This window comes from Pithys albifrons, chromosome 6, assembly GCF_047495875.1.
Source record: "Pithys albifrons albifrons isolate INPA30051 chromosome 6, PitAlb_v1, whole genome shotgun sequence".
NCBI classification, from domain to species: Eukaryota; Metazoa; Chordata; class Aves; order Passeriformes; family Thamnophilidae; genus Pithys; species Pithys albifrons.
Window position 1 is genome coordinate 17,477,572 of NC_092463.1, and position 17,158 is coordinate 17,494,729.

At 37.7% G+C, this 17,158-nt stretch overlaps 1 protein-coding gene across 2 annotated transcripts in view; it reads left to right on the top strand.

Annotated features, from left to right (window-relative positions):
- The window catches only part of TTC7B (tetratricopeptide repeat domain 7B), a 121,454-nt gene that overhangs the window by 20,463 nt on the left and 83,833 nt on the right, over nt 1-17,158 (top strand). For both annotated transcript variants that reach the window (XM_071557676.1, XM_071557677.1), the window contains 2 exons: nt 9,499-9,629; nt 12,011-12,132. In XM_071557676.1, coding sequence (XP_071413777.1) covers nt 9,499-9,629; nt 12,011-12,132 — 253 coding nt within the window. The remainder of the gene's footprint in view (nt 1-9,498; nt 9,630-12,010; nt 12,133-17,158) is intronic.

The window sequence follows — 17,158 nt, forward strand, 5'->3', positions numbered from 1 at the left end:
CTATTCAGGTTCAAGTGGGTAGGGAGTACATGGGGAGTTCTTATATATGATGTAAGCCTGCCCAGTTAGTTTTCTCACACTGCATCTCTGTGGGCTTTTGGGCAATGTCTGGTATGAGAACACTTCCACTCAGCTTTGTGGATTTTGACTAGGAGTTTTTTTGTTTTGTTTTGTTTTTTGAGTCCATGAGGATGTGTGTTGAATTTGTAATGTTCCTTCCATGAAAATGTAACCTTGAACTTGGTCAACGCCAAGTACCTAAATTTGCTTGTTTCTCCAAGAAATCCCAGTAATGTAAATCAATCTTTTCCCAGAGCTCAACTCTTCGTTTTATTTGACCTCATAAACATATAAAACATTTTAAATATAGTGGCATAAGTTTTGCAGAAAATATTAATGTTATTGGTTTTACTTAATTTAAACATAATGTATTAAAAAATAGAAAACTATGTATCTTTTCTACTCTGGAATGTTTTGTAGGTTCAGATTAAAAAAAGAAAAGAGAAGAAGCCCAGCATGTCTTCTGTCTAGATATGTGAAGTTTTTAATTCTGATTTCTAATCATCTTTTTAAAACACTGAAATCTGTCACATGAACCCTGATTTATCTGGAATGGATTTTGTTAATTTGGTCCCTTTTTAACTGGGTGACTCCCTACCAGTTGACCTGAGCAAACCCCACTGTGGGTAGGGACACCTTTCACTGGACCAGGTTGTTCTCAGCCCCATCCAACCCAGCCTTGAACACTTCCAGGGATGGAACATCCACAGCTTTTCTGGGCAGCCTGTTTCAGTTGCTCATCACCCTCACAGAAGAGAATTTCTTCCTAATACCTAACATAAACCTGCCTCCTTTCACTTTAGAGCCATTCTTCTTTGTCCTATCCCTACAGGCCCTTGTAACAAGTCCCTCTCCAGCTTTCCTGTAGACCTGTTTAGGAACTGGAGGGTGCTCTGAGGTCTCCCTGGAGCCTTCGCTTCTCCAGGCCGAGCGACTCCAAATCCCTCTGACGATTAATACATTTTCACTTCCCTTATTCCCATGATAGAAGATTGCAAGAGTATAGTCCTTTGTGTGTTCTAGAATGAGGTGGTAATCATGGAGCAGTCTTAAATTTAGTATTTTAAGTCTAGATAGGTTTGGGGTAGTTAACAACTAAATAGCATATATTTTTACCCAGTAGTGTGCATTTATTTCTCGCTCTTTTCTCTCTTCCCTCTGGATTTTCTTCTTTCTCCTTGTAAAAGTGGACTATAAACTTTACAGTCTGAATTCATGGTCTCTTCAGAGGTGATTGAGGTTTGTAGCTATTACCCAACTAAACACAAGTTATTCTTACAGGGATTTTGTGCTTCACTGGGATTTGTATTTCTTCTTGTAAGTTCAAGGATAACAGATTATATAAAGATAAAACTCTTCAGAGTGTGTAGATTTTATTTCTTTGGCAGTGCTAGCGCCATGTTCCTGAGCAGTGGGGACTGTCTGTGCTGCCTGTGTGTGCTGGCCCAGCTGCACTGGGCAGGGGCACATACCTGCTGAGATTGCCCCAGTTCACTCCAGTTCAGTGGAGTTGCAGTCTGGTGTGCTGTTGTGTACTGGGCCGATACTGATGTTCTTACCGCTGGTAAAAGCGTAGGTCAGATAACTAATGGTAGTTTTTAATTGCCTTAAGATTTGTTTGTCCTTGTTCAAGGTGTGGTCACCTCCCAAGTTCTTACCTCTCACTCAGAGGTTTCACTCTGTAACCTCAGAGGTGGCAGGTGGAGTTGGATGCTTGAGTTGATGTTTTTTCTTCTGTAGTTGTTAGAGGGTGCTTCAATAAGCATGTTGCACTGTAACCCTTGGCAGTTCTATAGCTCACAGCAAACCTTTGGAAGTGACCTGATTTCTGTGTGTCTCATCTTGCTCTGGCACGAGGAACATACAAATTATGTGTTTCTCTTGTTCACAGCAAAGAAGGATTCTGTGTGTATGGAGGCTGTGAAGGGCAACATGGGCTCAGGGTCAGGTTCAAGCTAAATTTTGCTGGACTTGTGTCTACTGCTGCCTAGAAAGAAGCGAAAGAGGAACAGCAGTAGTGACAGTGATGGGGAGAAAGAGTGGAATTGCAACATGGACAGGGAACCAAGATTGCTAAAGACATGTTTAGGTCTCAGAGAGGTGTCCATGTTTATGTGTGTGTGTATATATATGTGCATATATGTAAATGTATGTTTGTATGTATTTATGTTGTAAGAAAGTAAGATGTGAGAAAAATCCAAAGAGGGAAATTCTGCCTTTTCAGACTCTGATTCAGAGTTGAGTGTGCATACATTACCCATCAGGGTTGTTTGAATACTTCCCTGCAAAGTGTTCATTGAATTACAATAGTCTGCTTTACAAGTCTTCATTACAATAGTCCAGGAGATTTCACCCCTGCAGTCTTTAGCTTGGAATTACTGTTATTAAACCAAAGAACTAAAGCCATCTACTGCCTGCAGCACACTCACAAAGGAGTTTCTCAAATTTTTTTATTACATGAATGAGTTAAATTCACTTACATCTTTAAAAGAATGCTTTTATTTCTCTGTGCTGCTTACAGCTTTAGTGAAGGACAGCATATTCAGAAGACTGTATGTGAGAAGAGGCATAATATGGAATGATAGTAAGTCAAGCTAAGGATTCAAAGACTCTCAAACCCAGCACGAAAGGTTGTTATTATTTTCTTGAAAATGTGTGGGCAGAGAAATGCTACTTCAGATCTTCCAAAGTCTCTCTAGATTTGTCAAAATGGAACATTGTAAAATTTCAACAAAATCTTAAGAAAAACCTATCAAATTACCTCTGAAATATTTTCTGTTTCATTTACATGTGGCTCTTTGCCAGCCTGGATGTGTGGGGGATCAGAGGGTATCAGTGCCCAAGCAGGGCTGGAAGGTGGTTCCTGTCTGTCGCTCCTCCAACACAAAGTGTTCAAAATTGTTGGTGTGGTGATAAAGGCACAGCTGTATTTTATCAGACGGAAGAGCTCATAGACAGGTTGGTTTTAGTTTTTTCCTGTCTTCTGACAACAAAACCCACTGCTAATGCTGATGTCTTGTGCTTCATCTTGACTTAGAAGAGGTAAGATGAAAAGTTACCTGCTGCCGTGTCCCTTAAAGCAGCACAGAGCAGACTAACCACGTGAGTGCACGATTCAAAGCCTTGGGAACTTCGTTAGAATAGGCCAGGACTGAGCTCTGTTTAGATATCCCTTGTGCAAAAGTTGCAAGGAGGTAACTACCACACAGTACACTGAATGGAGTGTGATTCTGATGTTTTCCTGCCTTTCTTCACCATTTCCTCAAATTCACAGGTTAAAAATGGAGTCGTAGTAGAGAATAATTTTCTTTTATGTAGTTAACTTCATGGACTAGCATACTTTTATATATGTGTGTGCCCATAGAATACAATTCTGATTAGACCTTCTGATTTCTTTAAAAGAGCTAATTTTGATGCTGTGCTTCTGAGTAATGGCTCTGTATGGGTATGTAGAAGGTGGTGTGTGGGATAGAGTATTAGTAAAATTATGGGTTTTATATTAAATACATAATTTTCAAAGATTCAAAGCCTTGAAGACATTCAGTGAGACATTTTAAAAATATAGTACAAAACATAAATTGAATAGATGGAGCTTTTGAAATCAGTGGACCACTTACTATTTGCAAAAACATGAGAATATTTATGTGGATTGCTGGTTAGCTTTTCCCCCATCTGCCTCTAAATTCATTTGACACAAAAGCAGAGGAGAAGCATCCAGTAAAACAATTTGCTGTAGTGATATGCCTGTGGTTGGAGGTGCCAGCTTATTTCAAGAGGGTGTGATGAGAGAGGAAAATGGGCCTAGAAGGATGATATTGCTGAGGAAATGGGCAGGTTTGCGTGACTGTTGGTCCAAGGTGTTGCCCTGAGGGCAGATATGTGAGCATTGGCTCTCTGAAGCTGCAGCCTGTTGGACACAGGAGCGTGTCATACCTTTAGGAGGAAGTTTTAAGGAGCAGTACAGAAAGAAATCAGATTTTTATTTCTGCCACAAATAAAACTGTGGTGTCAGTAGCAGTTATTAGAGCTGTGTTATGCAGCTTGAGCAAAGCTAAGAAATGAGGCTGGGCAGAGGGAGGAAAAAGGAAGGAAAGTCCTGAGATTGTGGACATCTTGTCTCAAAGTAAAATGTAGAGGGATTTTGCACGTTTCTGCCTGTATTATATGCTTGGTATTTGAGTATCTATGTAGGAAGGACTCTCTTCTGATAGATAGTGAAGGTTCCCTTGTCCAGGAGGTTCTCTAAAATAGACATTTGTTTACTTTCTTTACTAGATCAGTTAAATTGGCAATGCTCAGTTCTGAGAATGAGCAAGAGCTTGAATTCATGAAGAGATAAAATAACAGAAGTAACAAAAGTAAAAAAATCCATAAAGAAGTAAAGAGTGCATTTGTCTCACTTTTTTTTCACGTTAAGCTTGTGTAATTAGGGTTACACCCTAACCCTAACCTAACCCTTTTGCTACTTCCTTTTCTTACTAGACCAGTCAGAAAAAAATCGTTACACACTGTTACCATACATATATTTAGAGTCCATTTTAATAATGGCTGAAGTTAAAATTCCCCTAGGGATATGGCCTCGGGGAACAGGACAATTAGGTTTCTGCAAGTTTTCAGCAGTATATGAATGGGGTAATATACTGGAAAGCACACATAGACATTATTCAAATACTGTGCATGGCAGTATCTCCTGTGTTTCTAAGCAAGTTTGTTTGCTTATGGAAGCAGAGATGAGATGCATTCACAGTGGGATATTGAGGTGTTAATTTGAGGAGATGCAACTTCTTGGGAACTCCTAAATAGCAAATTTTTATGTAACTAAAAAAGTAAGCTTATTGAAATTTTACATAATTTAATTCTGATACTGCTGTGTAAGTCAAAAGACCTAATTGAAAATATGAATTTATAATGCTTGGCATTACAAATTGGTGATCCTTTGTAAAATGCTGTAGAGGAAATAGAAATTTACAGGTCTGACATTTCCTAAGGTCTGCAACTTTGTAAACTTGATTTTAGTAAAGAAAATGGGTTTATAATTAAAACAGTGTATAGATCAGTAGACTACTCCAGATCTCTGTTGAGATGGCTGTGCTGTATTACACTAACGAGTATGTGAGTGGGAATGTCTGTGGGTTAGACTGTGACATTGCAGTCCCAGTGCAGGCTGGTTTATATCTTGACTGCCTGTTGGAATAACTGTGTTCACATTGAGATGATGTATGTTGAGAAAGGTGAGATCCATATTCAAAGTTAATGTTGCATTTACTAAGTTAAATGATTGGCTATTAATTAGTTCTGTTTACAGAAACATGGAACCACTCATTAGGTTCAGTGGAAGTGTCGGGTGCCTGTGAATTGCTGCTTTGCAGTTCTGAAAAGTTGCCGCACTTAACTTTAATCATACACGACTGTAATGGCACTGTTGCCTGTGTCAGCAGACACCAAGCAGCTTTTCGTGGAGGACACTAAATGAAAGCTGGTTTAGTAATTATGCAGGGGATCTCCAGCCTCATTAGGCAGTGGGTCAAGAGCTCAGCTTGGGTTCCCTCCTGCTGCCTCGCTGTGCAGATGGCTCAGGCTGTCACAAACAGTTTGCAGACCATGGGGGGAACCTTATGCCTGTGTTTGTGAGTTCTGCTCTGCTGGAGCAGGGACTGGGGGAACCCAGACCTTTGTCCTCCTTTCTCAGTGCTGCTTTTAGCTCTGGTATTTGAAATACAAACACTGATGAAAATAATATGCTTCTTATTAAAATAGAACCTTTTAGGACTTAAGTAACTTGTTTGGCAGTGTCTTTTTCTTAGTTTCTTCCAAATCCTTGGAATTTCTTCAGAATCCTTCCTTTGGCAGAGTGAGGAGAGGGAAAAAAAGGTTGGGCACAAATTAAAAATTAGTGTTTCTAGCTTATTTTTTCTCATGCCACTGGAAGAATGGGTGTCACAGTGGAGTCTGGTGTTTTTCATCATAGATGCTTATAGGAGCACCTGTGGCAGTTCACAGGAAAATTGTAAATTCTGTGGTTAAACCATCTCCTTTCTCCTGAGCAAACAGCTCCCTTGATGTCCACTCTGCGTACTGGTGTGCAGCAGTTCTGCTTTGGCGAGTGTTCAGCAGCACTCACTGCAGGATCTGCAACAGTTGTCAGTGCTTTTATCAGCTTTTACTTTGTTTGAACTTTTCAGCCTCCCCGCAAGATGCTGGTCTGTCAAAGGGCTGTACTGCAGCAAGGACTGGCTGGCAAATGGTTATTAGGAAACAAATGTTTATGTGAAAAAGAACTGAGCTCTTCTATTTAAAAGATACTGTAAAAGTCTGTTTTGTACTCTTAAGAAAATACAAAGATTAGAATTCATTACTTTTAGAGAAAATTGTGAGCAGTTCTACAACAGTTGTCTCAGATGATATTAAAAGAAATCCCAAAATATTGTTGTGGTTTTATTGTCATATTGGGAGTCATGAGTAGTTATTCAATTCAGAAAAGATGATGATTATTTTTGGCTTTTTTCTTTTCTTTTTTTTTTTTTTTGACTTTGTGAAACTTCAAGACCCTTAGAAGCACTAGTGTAACTATGGCATTAGAAAAGCTGTGCCAATGTAGAGACAAAATGCTGTGTTCAACTCTGGGAAGGTTTTGCTTATGTTGCTCTGTGTTTCATCCAGAATGGAATTTAATTCTCCATAAGTAGTCTGTGTTTAAAAGAGTAGCTAGCCAGAGAAACTCCCCTTAGATTCAAGTGTACTGAGGGAAGGGGACATTGACGTTTTTCCTGATGCCTTCTCTGGGAAGCAGATGTAAGAAGCCAGGCACAGAGGAGGAGATCCTGCATCCTGACAGTTGGTGGAGACTTTTCTGCCCTGAGTCTTGATATAATGGGGTGGGCAATACAAGGTACTTGAAAAATCAGAGAAATTAATTGTTTATGTTTCCTTACATTGTCTGTAGCAATGGACAGTTCCTAAGACAGTGCATCTGCAGTAACTATGAAAGTAAGAGGTATTATATTATATTATATTATATTATATTATATTATATTATATTATATTATATTATATTATATTATATTATATTATATTCTCTATTCTTTTTCTTTTTTCCTTTATAATAATTGCTTTGCAAATGGCAGTAGGGAATTGAAGAGGGGAAAACCGCCCCCATGCTTAGCTTTCTAAAAAAATACTCTGCAAGCAAGTCACAATCTTTGACTGAGGACTTCTAGAAATAAGTCCTTCCCTTCAGTGAAATTAGCAGGGTTTGTTCTAAGATCTGAAATAAATTGTGGGAGTTCCTTGACAGCAATAACTCAGATTGTTCCTGTTTCTCTTTTAAAATTACTAATAAATGTTTGCCATGATCTGTATAATTGTTTGTTCTAAGTATATAAGCTAAACATGAAGTTTCTTTAAAAGGAGATGAAAGGAGGTTTTGTGTGTGCAGCTTCTGGAGAACTTACCCAGGATTGCTTTGCATGTCACATGGGGAACACTAAGAGCTGTCTACTCAAATACACTTGGATTTTACATGTCCATGTTAAGGCAAACAGGGAGCAAACCCAGAAATCTTTATCTATTGATGCAGCTCTCTCTGTCTTGAAAAAACATATTTGTTGACTTAGGCATAAAATAGCAGTTCACGGTTTTTCCTCTGTCCTTTGACTTGCCTACTGGAAACGGCAGATAAACCATATGATCCACAGATGTTCCAAAATAATCTGGAACCCACAAATATTGCACAGTTTTATCAGTAAATAAACTCCAGATTACTTGTCTCTGTCTTCCCAAACTGGGTTTTTCTTTTGTAGTGGCGATGAAAAATACTGTCCCCAGCTTACACTATTGATTGACAGTAATCCTTTGATAAACTGTTCTCCAAACTGGATTTGTACTACCTGGCATTCTACAGACTTCTTCCCAATATATAATGTGTTTTCTAATTGTTTTCATGTTTAGTTTCTCCAGAAATGGATCCTCAAAACTTTCAGTGATGAATTGAGAATATTGTCATTTAAATTGTGGATTATATTATTGAGGGAGCAGCTGAAGGCAGTTTAGGATCAGTGTTTACTGCTGACAAGCTGGAAGAATGACCTGAAATAAATCTCTTAACATGTGGAAAGTGCTACTTCAAATGCAGTTCACTATTCAAATAAATATAAGATGAGGTAGTTGAGTTGGCTTGCAGAATATGAGCTGGTCATCTGTTGCAAATCATAAACAGAAGAGAGTTTTTACTAATATGTAAGGGAACACACTAAAGTTCTGCTGATCATTATGTAAGGCAAGACACTGAAGTTCTGCTGATTTTTAATACTTCTTTTTTAAAGTATCCTTTGTGCAAACCAGGAAGTCTTTAATCTTCTCTGCTCAGTGCTGTTGGGGTCTCAGGTGGAGCCGTGTATCCAGTTTGGGCACAGTGAGTCAGGATAGAGGTAACCTGTTGGAGAGTGTCAAGAGTAGATAAAGATGAGTAGCTGTCAAGGAAGCATGAAAAAAGAAATGAGTGAGCACTGACAGTCTTTGTTACAAGCATGTCTCTCTCTCTAGATGAACATTGAAAAAATGTTTTGTAAAGAACGGAATAATCTCTCTTTGACGGTGAATTGAAGTAATTAGTTTAGAGAGGGAGATGTAGACACTGGGAAAAAATACTAACCGTGAGAACAGTTGAGCTCTGTAATAAGTTGCATATGAAGGGCAAGACATCCCTGTTGTCAGAAGCTTTTTAAGAACAGCTTAGAGAAGTGTCAGGGGTTGATGGATTCTTTGGTCAGATAAATGGATTAATATTCTTGAGGTCTTTTCCAGCTCTTGACTTGTCTTGAAAGTAACTGTAATAGAAGTGACTTGTATAGGATATATTATTAAGAGTTGTAGAGTTTTTATTTGAGACAAGCAAAGATTTTTTTTTTCCTTTGAAGCACCGCATAGTATATTTGTTGGATAAGTCCTGAGCAGAAAAGACTCACATGGCCTTGATGAGCCTGTGTTACCTCTTCTAAATTTATGTACAAAAATGACATTTCCTATCACCTTGATTTTCTAAAATGTATTTGTTTTTATAGATGCTTTTGCCTTGCTCAGTAGCTGAGTTAATATTACCCTGAGTCTCTGGGCCTTGGTTTCTGTGATCATTTTGGAAAAGTGAAGACATATTCAGTAATGTAAAACTGGTGTAGAAAGACACTAGGTACTTTTGTGGTCCATTGTCATAATGCCTCTTAAATCAAAATTACTTTAAAAAAAAGCAGCTTCTAGATTTATAATTATTAATTGTTATTAAATGTTATTTATATATTTATTTGTGTCTGTATTAGGGGACCATACCTTCATTTCCTTTGTTTCTTCTCCTGACTAAAGGGGCTTAAACTTGGACCATATTTTAGGTATAATATTATGTGACTAACTTTTAATGCTTCATTGGAAGTTTTTTTTGCCTCACAGGTCTCTGCCTTGAGAAGCTGCCAATTTCTTCCTCAGCCAGCAATCTGCACGTGGACCGTGAGCAAGAAGTTGTTACATGCTATGAGAAGGCTGGGGACATTGCTCTCCTCTACCTCCAGGAGATAGAAAGGGTAAGATGGGGAGATTTTCTTCATTGAAGAGTTGTGTGGCTCATCTTTCACCTGAGTGGTGTTAATAACATCTTGGTAGGTCAACAAAAGGGTATCTGGTATTTCTTTTCATAAGACTTTGATGCACACCTACAATTGGACAATAAATTAGTGTTCCTGAATGGATGTCTGGTTGTTGTCCTTCTGACTGTTCTCTCGTGACCTCTTGGAGTAAGTGCTGGGAGGGACAGAGCTCCTCTGAGCTACTGTGTGTGTTCAAGATGCTGATCTGAGGCCTCTGGTTAACTCATGGTGGTTCATTCATGCACATGGGATTATGGTGTCTTTCAGACACACATGTTGGAACATTTATGTTGTGTTTGTATACTTCCTGGATTTTCAGATCATTCTTTAAAAGATTTGAATTCAAAGTGAAACTATGAAGATTGAAAATTAATATTGGTGGTTTTTTGAAGCCAATAACATAAGTGCACCTGAATTCTCCTTTATAAACCACTAGAAGGTAAAATTCTGACCTAACATTGTACCTGTCAGCCTGTACAGTGAAGTATCACTGCGGTGTCCAGAACAGTAACTGAAGGTGTGTTTGCTTCAATTAACAGGCACAATCCCAAAGCAGTGGAAAAATAATCAGATATGATAGCCAGATAAACATATGATTTTAAAATATAGGTGAACTTCAGATAAATCTTAGTATTTCTATAAATTGAGTCAGGACAATGTTCTTGTAATTTGTAATTTTATCTCATTGGTATATTCCTTACCATATGTATGTATGGAACTACAGTTACTGTCAAAATCCAAGGTACTAGGTCTGTATGTAGGAGCCTTGTTTTTTATTGATGGAAGCTGTTACATCTGAGGTTCGTAATGTTAGACAAAATATAACCTCTGGACAGTTCTGCAGAGCATTAGGCAATTTACTGCTCCCCCCCTCTTATAAATTAGGGATTGCTAATTATGAAATTCAAACTTAGGCTCTTCATTTGGTGAGAGCATAACACTGCAGGATTTAAATGCTTCAGGCTTTACCTGAGTTTGAAGGGATACACAGGGTCTTTTATTTCCTCCTCTTATTTTCATTTACACCATTAACCTTGTCTTCGGTGTACTACCACTTAGCAGAAACTCTTTAAGTGTTATTTTAAGTGTTTTTTTAAAGAAAAGAAAATTTCTGGTACGCTTTATTTGTAGGAATTGCACACTACTGGGGGCGGTCCCATGGTGTAATGGATAGCCCTCTGGACTCTGAATCCCAAGGTCCTGAGTTCCAAGTCTCAGTGGGACCGTCCTCTGGCAGTTCAATGCCTCCCTGCCATCCCATCCCGTCAGGTCTCAGATGCTGAGCAGGGTCAGCCCCGGTTAGTACCGGGTGCTGTGACAGTCCCGAGGACTTCACTGTCACTGTCCAAGCTCAGTGGGTCAGTTCTGCGCACGCTGTGCCTCACCTAAAAAATCCACTGTGCAGGCTGGAAGGGCACACCCACGTGGGGAGAGCCCTCCCCAAATCTTCGTTTGGGAAGCCTGACCATACATACACTACTGCTTTTTATTTACACTTAGAGATCTGTTTGGACACAACACAATACACCAGGGGCTCTGTTCTTTGGTTGAGAAAGCCATTAGAGTGAAGGGAATGGCAATATCCATCTGACCCTCTCTTTGAGGCCTATTGCTCCCAAGCCTCAGGTCTGTCACTTGACTGCTGTCTCTGACGGGGTTATGGGGCACAGTTGGGGTCATGCAGACAAAGGAAATGGGAAAGCAAACTTTGATGTGCTGGAGGAAAACAAGTCATTCACACTGTTTTTGAAATATGTACCGGTTTTTATTTTCTCATGGGCTTTGTTACTGTCTTTTAGTGGCTGGTAGACTGTGCAGTGAACGTGAAGGTGAATGAAAGCTGATAGCTCTCCATTTTGACAGCTTTTTTAATGTTGATGTAATACAATTATGTTATTTCTAAGTTGTTTTTTGGAAATGACTCTGGAGATAGCTTTTAATGTTACTGCTCTCTGCAGCAGTCTTTTTGAACTTAACAGGAGTTTAGAATTTTGCTACCATCACCTGCTGCTAGCTGAATAAGGCTGCAGAAAGCTTTTTCACATTCTTCTCTTCTCTATACCATTTTTCACAAAAAATTCTGAAAAAATATAATAAAACTTTGCTCATCAGTATTTCTGCTTGGTGGATAAGTTACATTTAAGGGTTTAGCCAGAAGTGAAAAGGATGACAATGGAGGTAAGGATAGCAATAGTTTACTAGCCACCACCTACAGGCAAAGATTTCTCTAACATTAAGTATTAGCTTCTGTGTAAAAGTACACAAAACTTGATTTTTTTTTTCTAAATACATTTTTTCTCTTTTTTTTGTTCTATTAGGTAATTAATGCCAATATACAAAACAGAAGCCCTAAGCCAGGGCCCACTGCACATGAACAAGAACTTGGTTTTTTCCTGGAAACAGGACTTCAAAGAGCACATGTTTTGTATTTCAAGAATGGGTGAGATTTGATTCTTCTTTTATTCTGTTTGCGATTTTTTTAGGTTTTGTATTTGTGATGTAAATGGGCATCATCGATTTTAGCAAGTGTGGATTCCATTATAATGAGATCTCATACTAAAAAACTAGTAACATCTTGATGGAAATAGTAAGGCTGCTCTTATTTTACTTATTTACATATTGTAATACTGTTTAATCAAAAAAGGCAGAAAGGCTTTTATGGTCTAACTTATTAAATGTAAGAACTTAAAATACCTGAAGCTTTAAGTATGTGAAGTATATTATTGAATGCTGTTAGAAAGTGATTAACAACATATTGAAACTCTTGATTTTTATAATTTTGATTTTGTAATTTTTTTCCAAATCTCTTCAGTTATGACTTATTTTAACATTATGCTGCAGGATCAATGTGCATGAAGATCAACAGTATGTATATGAGTATACAATCTCCATTGTACCTGCTCTATAGATCCCTTTAGATTCTGCATGGGAGTTCCTTTATAATTTATTTCAAGTAAGGCTTTCATTAAAAGCCTAAAAATAAATTCAGTTACCACACGAAATGAGAAACAGAGTACAACTCTCCATTTTTAAGAACTTGGCACAAATGGTTTTAAGTACATTTCTGACATTTGTTGAAAATTTGCTTGTGGGTCTTCTTATTCCATTAGGAAAATGTGGTTTGATTGAAATACTGGAACTCTTGATGGTACTATTTTGTACCAAGAATGGTTTTTATTCTTTGAAATACACAAACCAGAGATGAATGAAATAATGCAGTGTCTGTAAAGAGTTTGAGAGTTTGAGATTTTGAAGTACTGATGGTGGGGTGAAAAAGGCTATCCAAGCTTTCAAAATATTCAGGGCTTTCAGCATGGAAATGAGCACTAAGCTTTTGAAATCTCATTCTTAAAGTAATGAAGTAGTGCTGCAGTAACACGTGATCTGAGAGTTACACTTTAGTTCTGTTTCCGTAATTTAATTGCAGGAGGAATGGAATGTTCTGAAAGCTCATTTTTGTCATTTACCAGAGCTAAAAATAAGATCTCTGTTTATCTGCGTGCACAAAAAATAAATAAAATATAGATATTGAAAAAGTCCCTCTGGCAGTCGTGGTTAAGAACAAGCTAAAAACTCCACAGTTTGAAGAATTTTGATGGAAGGCCAGAAATGGAAATGGTGCATTTAATCTGACATGTTGTGTGTGAAAGCAATCAGCAGCAGACATGGCAGATTGTGATTAATGATGAAAACAAAAAACAACTGCACAAAACATCCTGCAGTTGGTGGCTGAGGAACACCCAGCCCAGAGAAGGGTTTTTCCTAGACCATAATCAGTTGAGCTGGTGTGAAGTTTGAAAGGTGATTTTATTCCATGAGCATTTTAATCCTTCACAATCAAGTTGATGGTGATCTTGTTAACTCCTACACAACCACAGGGTTATGCAAGTCTTTTTTACAGTCTTTTACTACAGTGATCTCTTGCAGTTTTTAAGCTAATTACACATTATATATAAAGTTTTTAATTTTGTCTTCCAGTTTCATTGGCCAGTGATACTTTTTTTGTGGTATGAGGAAGCAACGTGTTAGGAAAAATAGCTCTGTGACAGTAATTTTTTTACATACTCCTGCCATAATATCCTTTACTCTCCTTCCTTAATTCAGAGCCAATCACAATTCTTTCAGTCTTTCCTAATACGGTCATTGTTCCAGGCTGCTTCTTATGTTGCTGCTTTTAGGGATCTATTTTTATTTTTTTTAGTTTTTAACTTGGATTTACCAGATCTGAAGAGAACTTCAAATATATTTTTTCTAATAGGGGCAAATTTGATTCATAGCCTGCTTTTCAGCACATCTATTTTAAGGATGTTTTGTTTAATTTTGAGATGTGTCATCCCTCCTCATGTTAGGTTTGTAGAAGTAGATGTGAGATCTTTTCCTTTAAGCTTTGCAACATACTTCAATTTTGAACTTAATCTAATGTGGTAAAGATTATATGAACGTTTTCAAGGAGAAGAAATGTAAACATCTCTAATATAGCTACTTTAGAAACAGAAGCATAAATAAATAAACTGATTTTTTGCAATTGAAGCTGGACATTTTAAAAGGAGAGGAGGAGGCAGGGCATCACCAGAATTTGTACTGCTTATATTTGTGTATGTTTGTGAAGGGAATGTGACACTCAGAGGAGTTGAGGCTGAAATAAAAGCTCCTTTCACCAAACAAAACCTGGCATTGGTGTGAGTCAGTTCAAATCTTACCCTGTTACCAGCACAGTGGCTGCAGCACTTCATGCATTGGAGCCTGGTTAAGGATCTGAGCAGGTGTGTGTGGATTTTTCACTGGTTTTTTGTACTTCAGTTCCATTCCAGTCAGTGCTAATAAACATCTTTCAAACTCTGCTGGAGGATTTAATTTGTCTGAAGTTCTTTTGTTATGGAGTGAGTGTTGGTTTTGTTGCAGTCAGTGGCTAATCAATGCTTTTAATTACATTTCTTCCACTAGACATGAAATCAGCATTGTTTGCATGTAGGTCAGTTACAAAGTAGAAAAGAAAATAAGATAACATATTACTAGCTGGAAGACCATAATTTCAGCAGTAAGACAGGGAAATATTGCCTGTCCAGAAATCTGATCCACTTTGTATGTCCCCTTTGTTCTCTTACTCTACAGAGATCTTCTTTTAAGTCAAGTAATTAAGGTTTTGTAGAGGATTAAATGATTGTCTTTCAGGTATGCATTATCTTGTAGGAAAAACTAGGAAGTGTTTGAAACTTAACCTTTCTACTAAGTGGTGGTATTTTGAAAATACATGGAAATGCAATTAGTTAAAAAACTAAAAAAAAAGAAGTGGAAATACTCTGAACCAGAAGAGTGTTATTTTAGTGCTCTGTTAGGACACTAAACTGAAATTAATGGTTTCTTCTGAAGTGGACAGAATTTCATTAAAGACTCAACCTGCATGCCTATTTTTCACTTGGGAGATGAGGAACATTTCAGCCTGGAAGTGAGAAACAAAGAAGTTCAGGAAGCTGTTCTAAAACTTAAAGTAGGGTTTATGTGTTTTTTAAAAAACATTTTGAAATATGTAACTTTCTGTGTCGTTCAGGCTGACTACATAACTTGTCTAGTAGTTACTTTGTCATTTCATATTGAAGGAGCTCAAAGTCCTGATGCTTTTCCCAGAAAACCATGAGCACAGGAACTTGGACATGAGCATTTAACATGGCTGTTTTCAAGTGGGATGCCCTTCAGGGAGAAAGGACAGCTATTTATGTACCCAGTGATTCTTCTACCCTTGTATTTGTTTTGTATGAATGTTATGAGATTTTAAGCTTGTTTATGGTTTTTATTTTTGAGGTAGTGTTATTCACAAATATACTGGAAGTGTATGCTTTTAAAGCAAAATTGCATTCTGTTTAAAGTTTAAAATCAGGTGGCTGTCATATGCAAATCAGACCTATGTTGCTTTCAGAGCTACTTGTGTGGCTTCTCCTTTGTTTCACACCCTCTCTAAGGATATTACTGTGTTAAGAGTCCAGGTTCCAGAGTGCAGTTTTGTCTGGTCTCCACCGTAGTTCACATGCTGAATCAAACCTGGGGAGCCTGGAGCAGACCTTACTCCTCATGGTGCCACAGCAGCAGTGGAGCAGCACCTTCCCAGTCTTCTCCAGGAAGTTGTGTCTCATAGACTGCATTTTTCTCAATAGAAAATTAACCCTGGGAAAAAAAATCAAAAAATCAACCAGTTTTTTCTGCATGTAATTGATTGAATTGGTTTGTATGGACTTAGAAAATGTTTGACAAGCCCAGCAAAAAGCCCTCCTGAGAGTTTAAAACTTGTCTATGTAGAATTTATTTTATCTGTTTTTATTTTTTCACTATAGCATATAATAGAAATAGCATAGGAGTATGGCTCTCATGCCAGTAAGCAAGGAACAGTGAGTGGATGACAGGCAACCCATGGACGCTTCTGTTCCACATCTATGCATGTACAGTACTCACAGCCAGGGATTTTACAGTGAAGAAATCCATGAGAGAAGGATTTATGTAAATGCGTTGACATAAATGCACATCAAGACACTATAGTCAGCTCTCTACTGTATTAGAATGCAGTGCTGGCTGCCCATCACTCTCTGAATCTCTTGAGATCCTGTTGCATATCCTACATCAGTGTCAAAACGAGTTGGTGATTAAGCAAAAAGTAGAAAGTAAGATGAAATTCAAACCCACTGAAATCCTACAAGGTACTACATTCTTATATGTGAGATGTCACTGCTGTATTGGAAAGCAAACAAAATTACTTCTGTTGCAGTTTCCAAAACATCTTTGTTCTTGATATACCTGCTTTCATGGTTTGTGTGCTTTGGAAGATAAGGCAAACATATATTCAAGACAGCACCAAAAATTGCTGTTCTGTGATTGCTACCAAAACTAAGTTTTCAAAGGATACTTTGATATCTGTCATATCAGAATGTGAGAGGAAATTATTGTTCTCTCAGGTAGTCAGATAAAATCATCCCTCATGAATGCTTTCTTTTTCAATTCTTATTGTATTTTTATTACTCAGAATTGTGTCTTAACTTCAAGAGTTTAAAATAAGATTCCATTATGAAATTATAGATAGGGAGACCTACAGTTTTACATGGAAGACTGAGGTGGATATACACATGAAGGAATGGCTTTTATTCAAAGTAATCTCAAATCACTTTTGTGATTAATTACACAAAGAACAGTAAGAGTAATGTTGGTATCTGAATTGATGTTCATGATAATTTTAATAATATGTAGTCAGAATTCTGACTCCAGCTCGCTTTTTCCAAGAAAATACTTAGTATTTTGTAGTCCATTACTACATGTCTTGTTGACAGTGGTTGTTGTTTGTATTTGCAGGCATCAAATTCAAGGTTTTGATTTTATGTTGAGTTGTGATCCAAATGGTTTTGGATCCTCAGACTGGGGAGGGAATATTTAGTGCACTTCCCCTGCTCTCCCCAAAACACTTGCTTTACTGCTTACTTAATGCC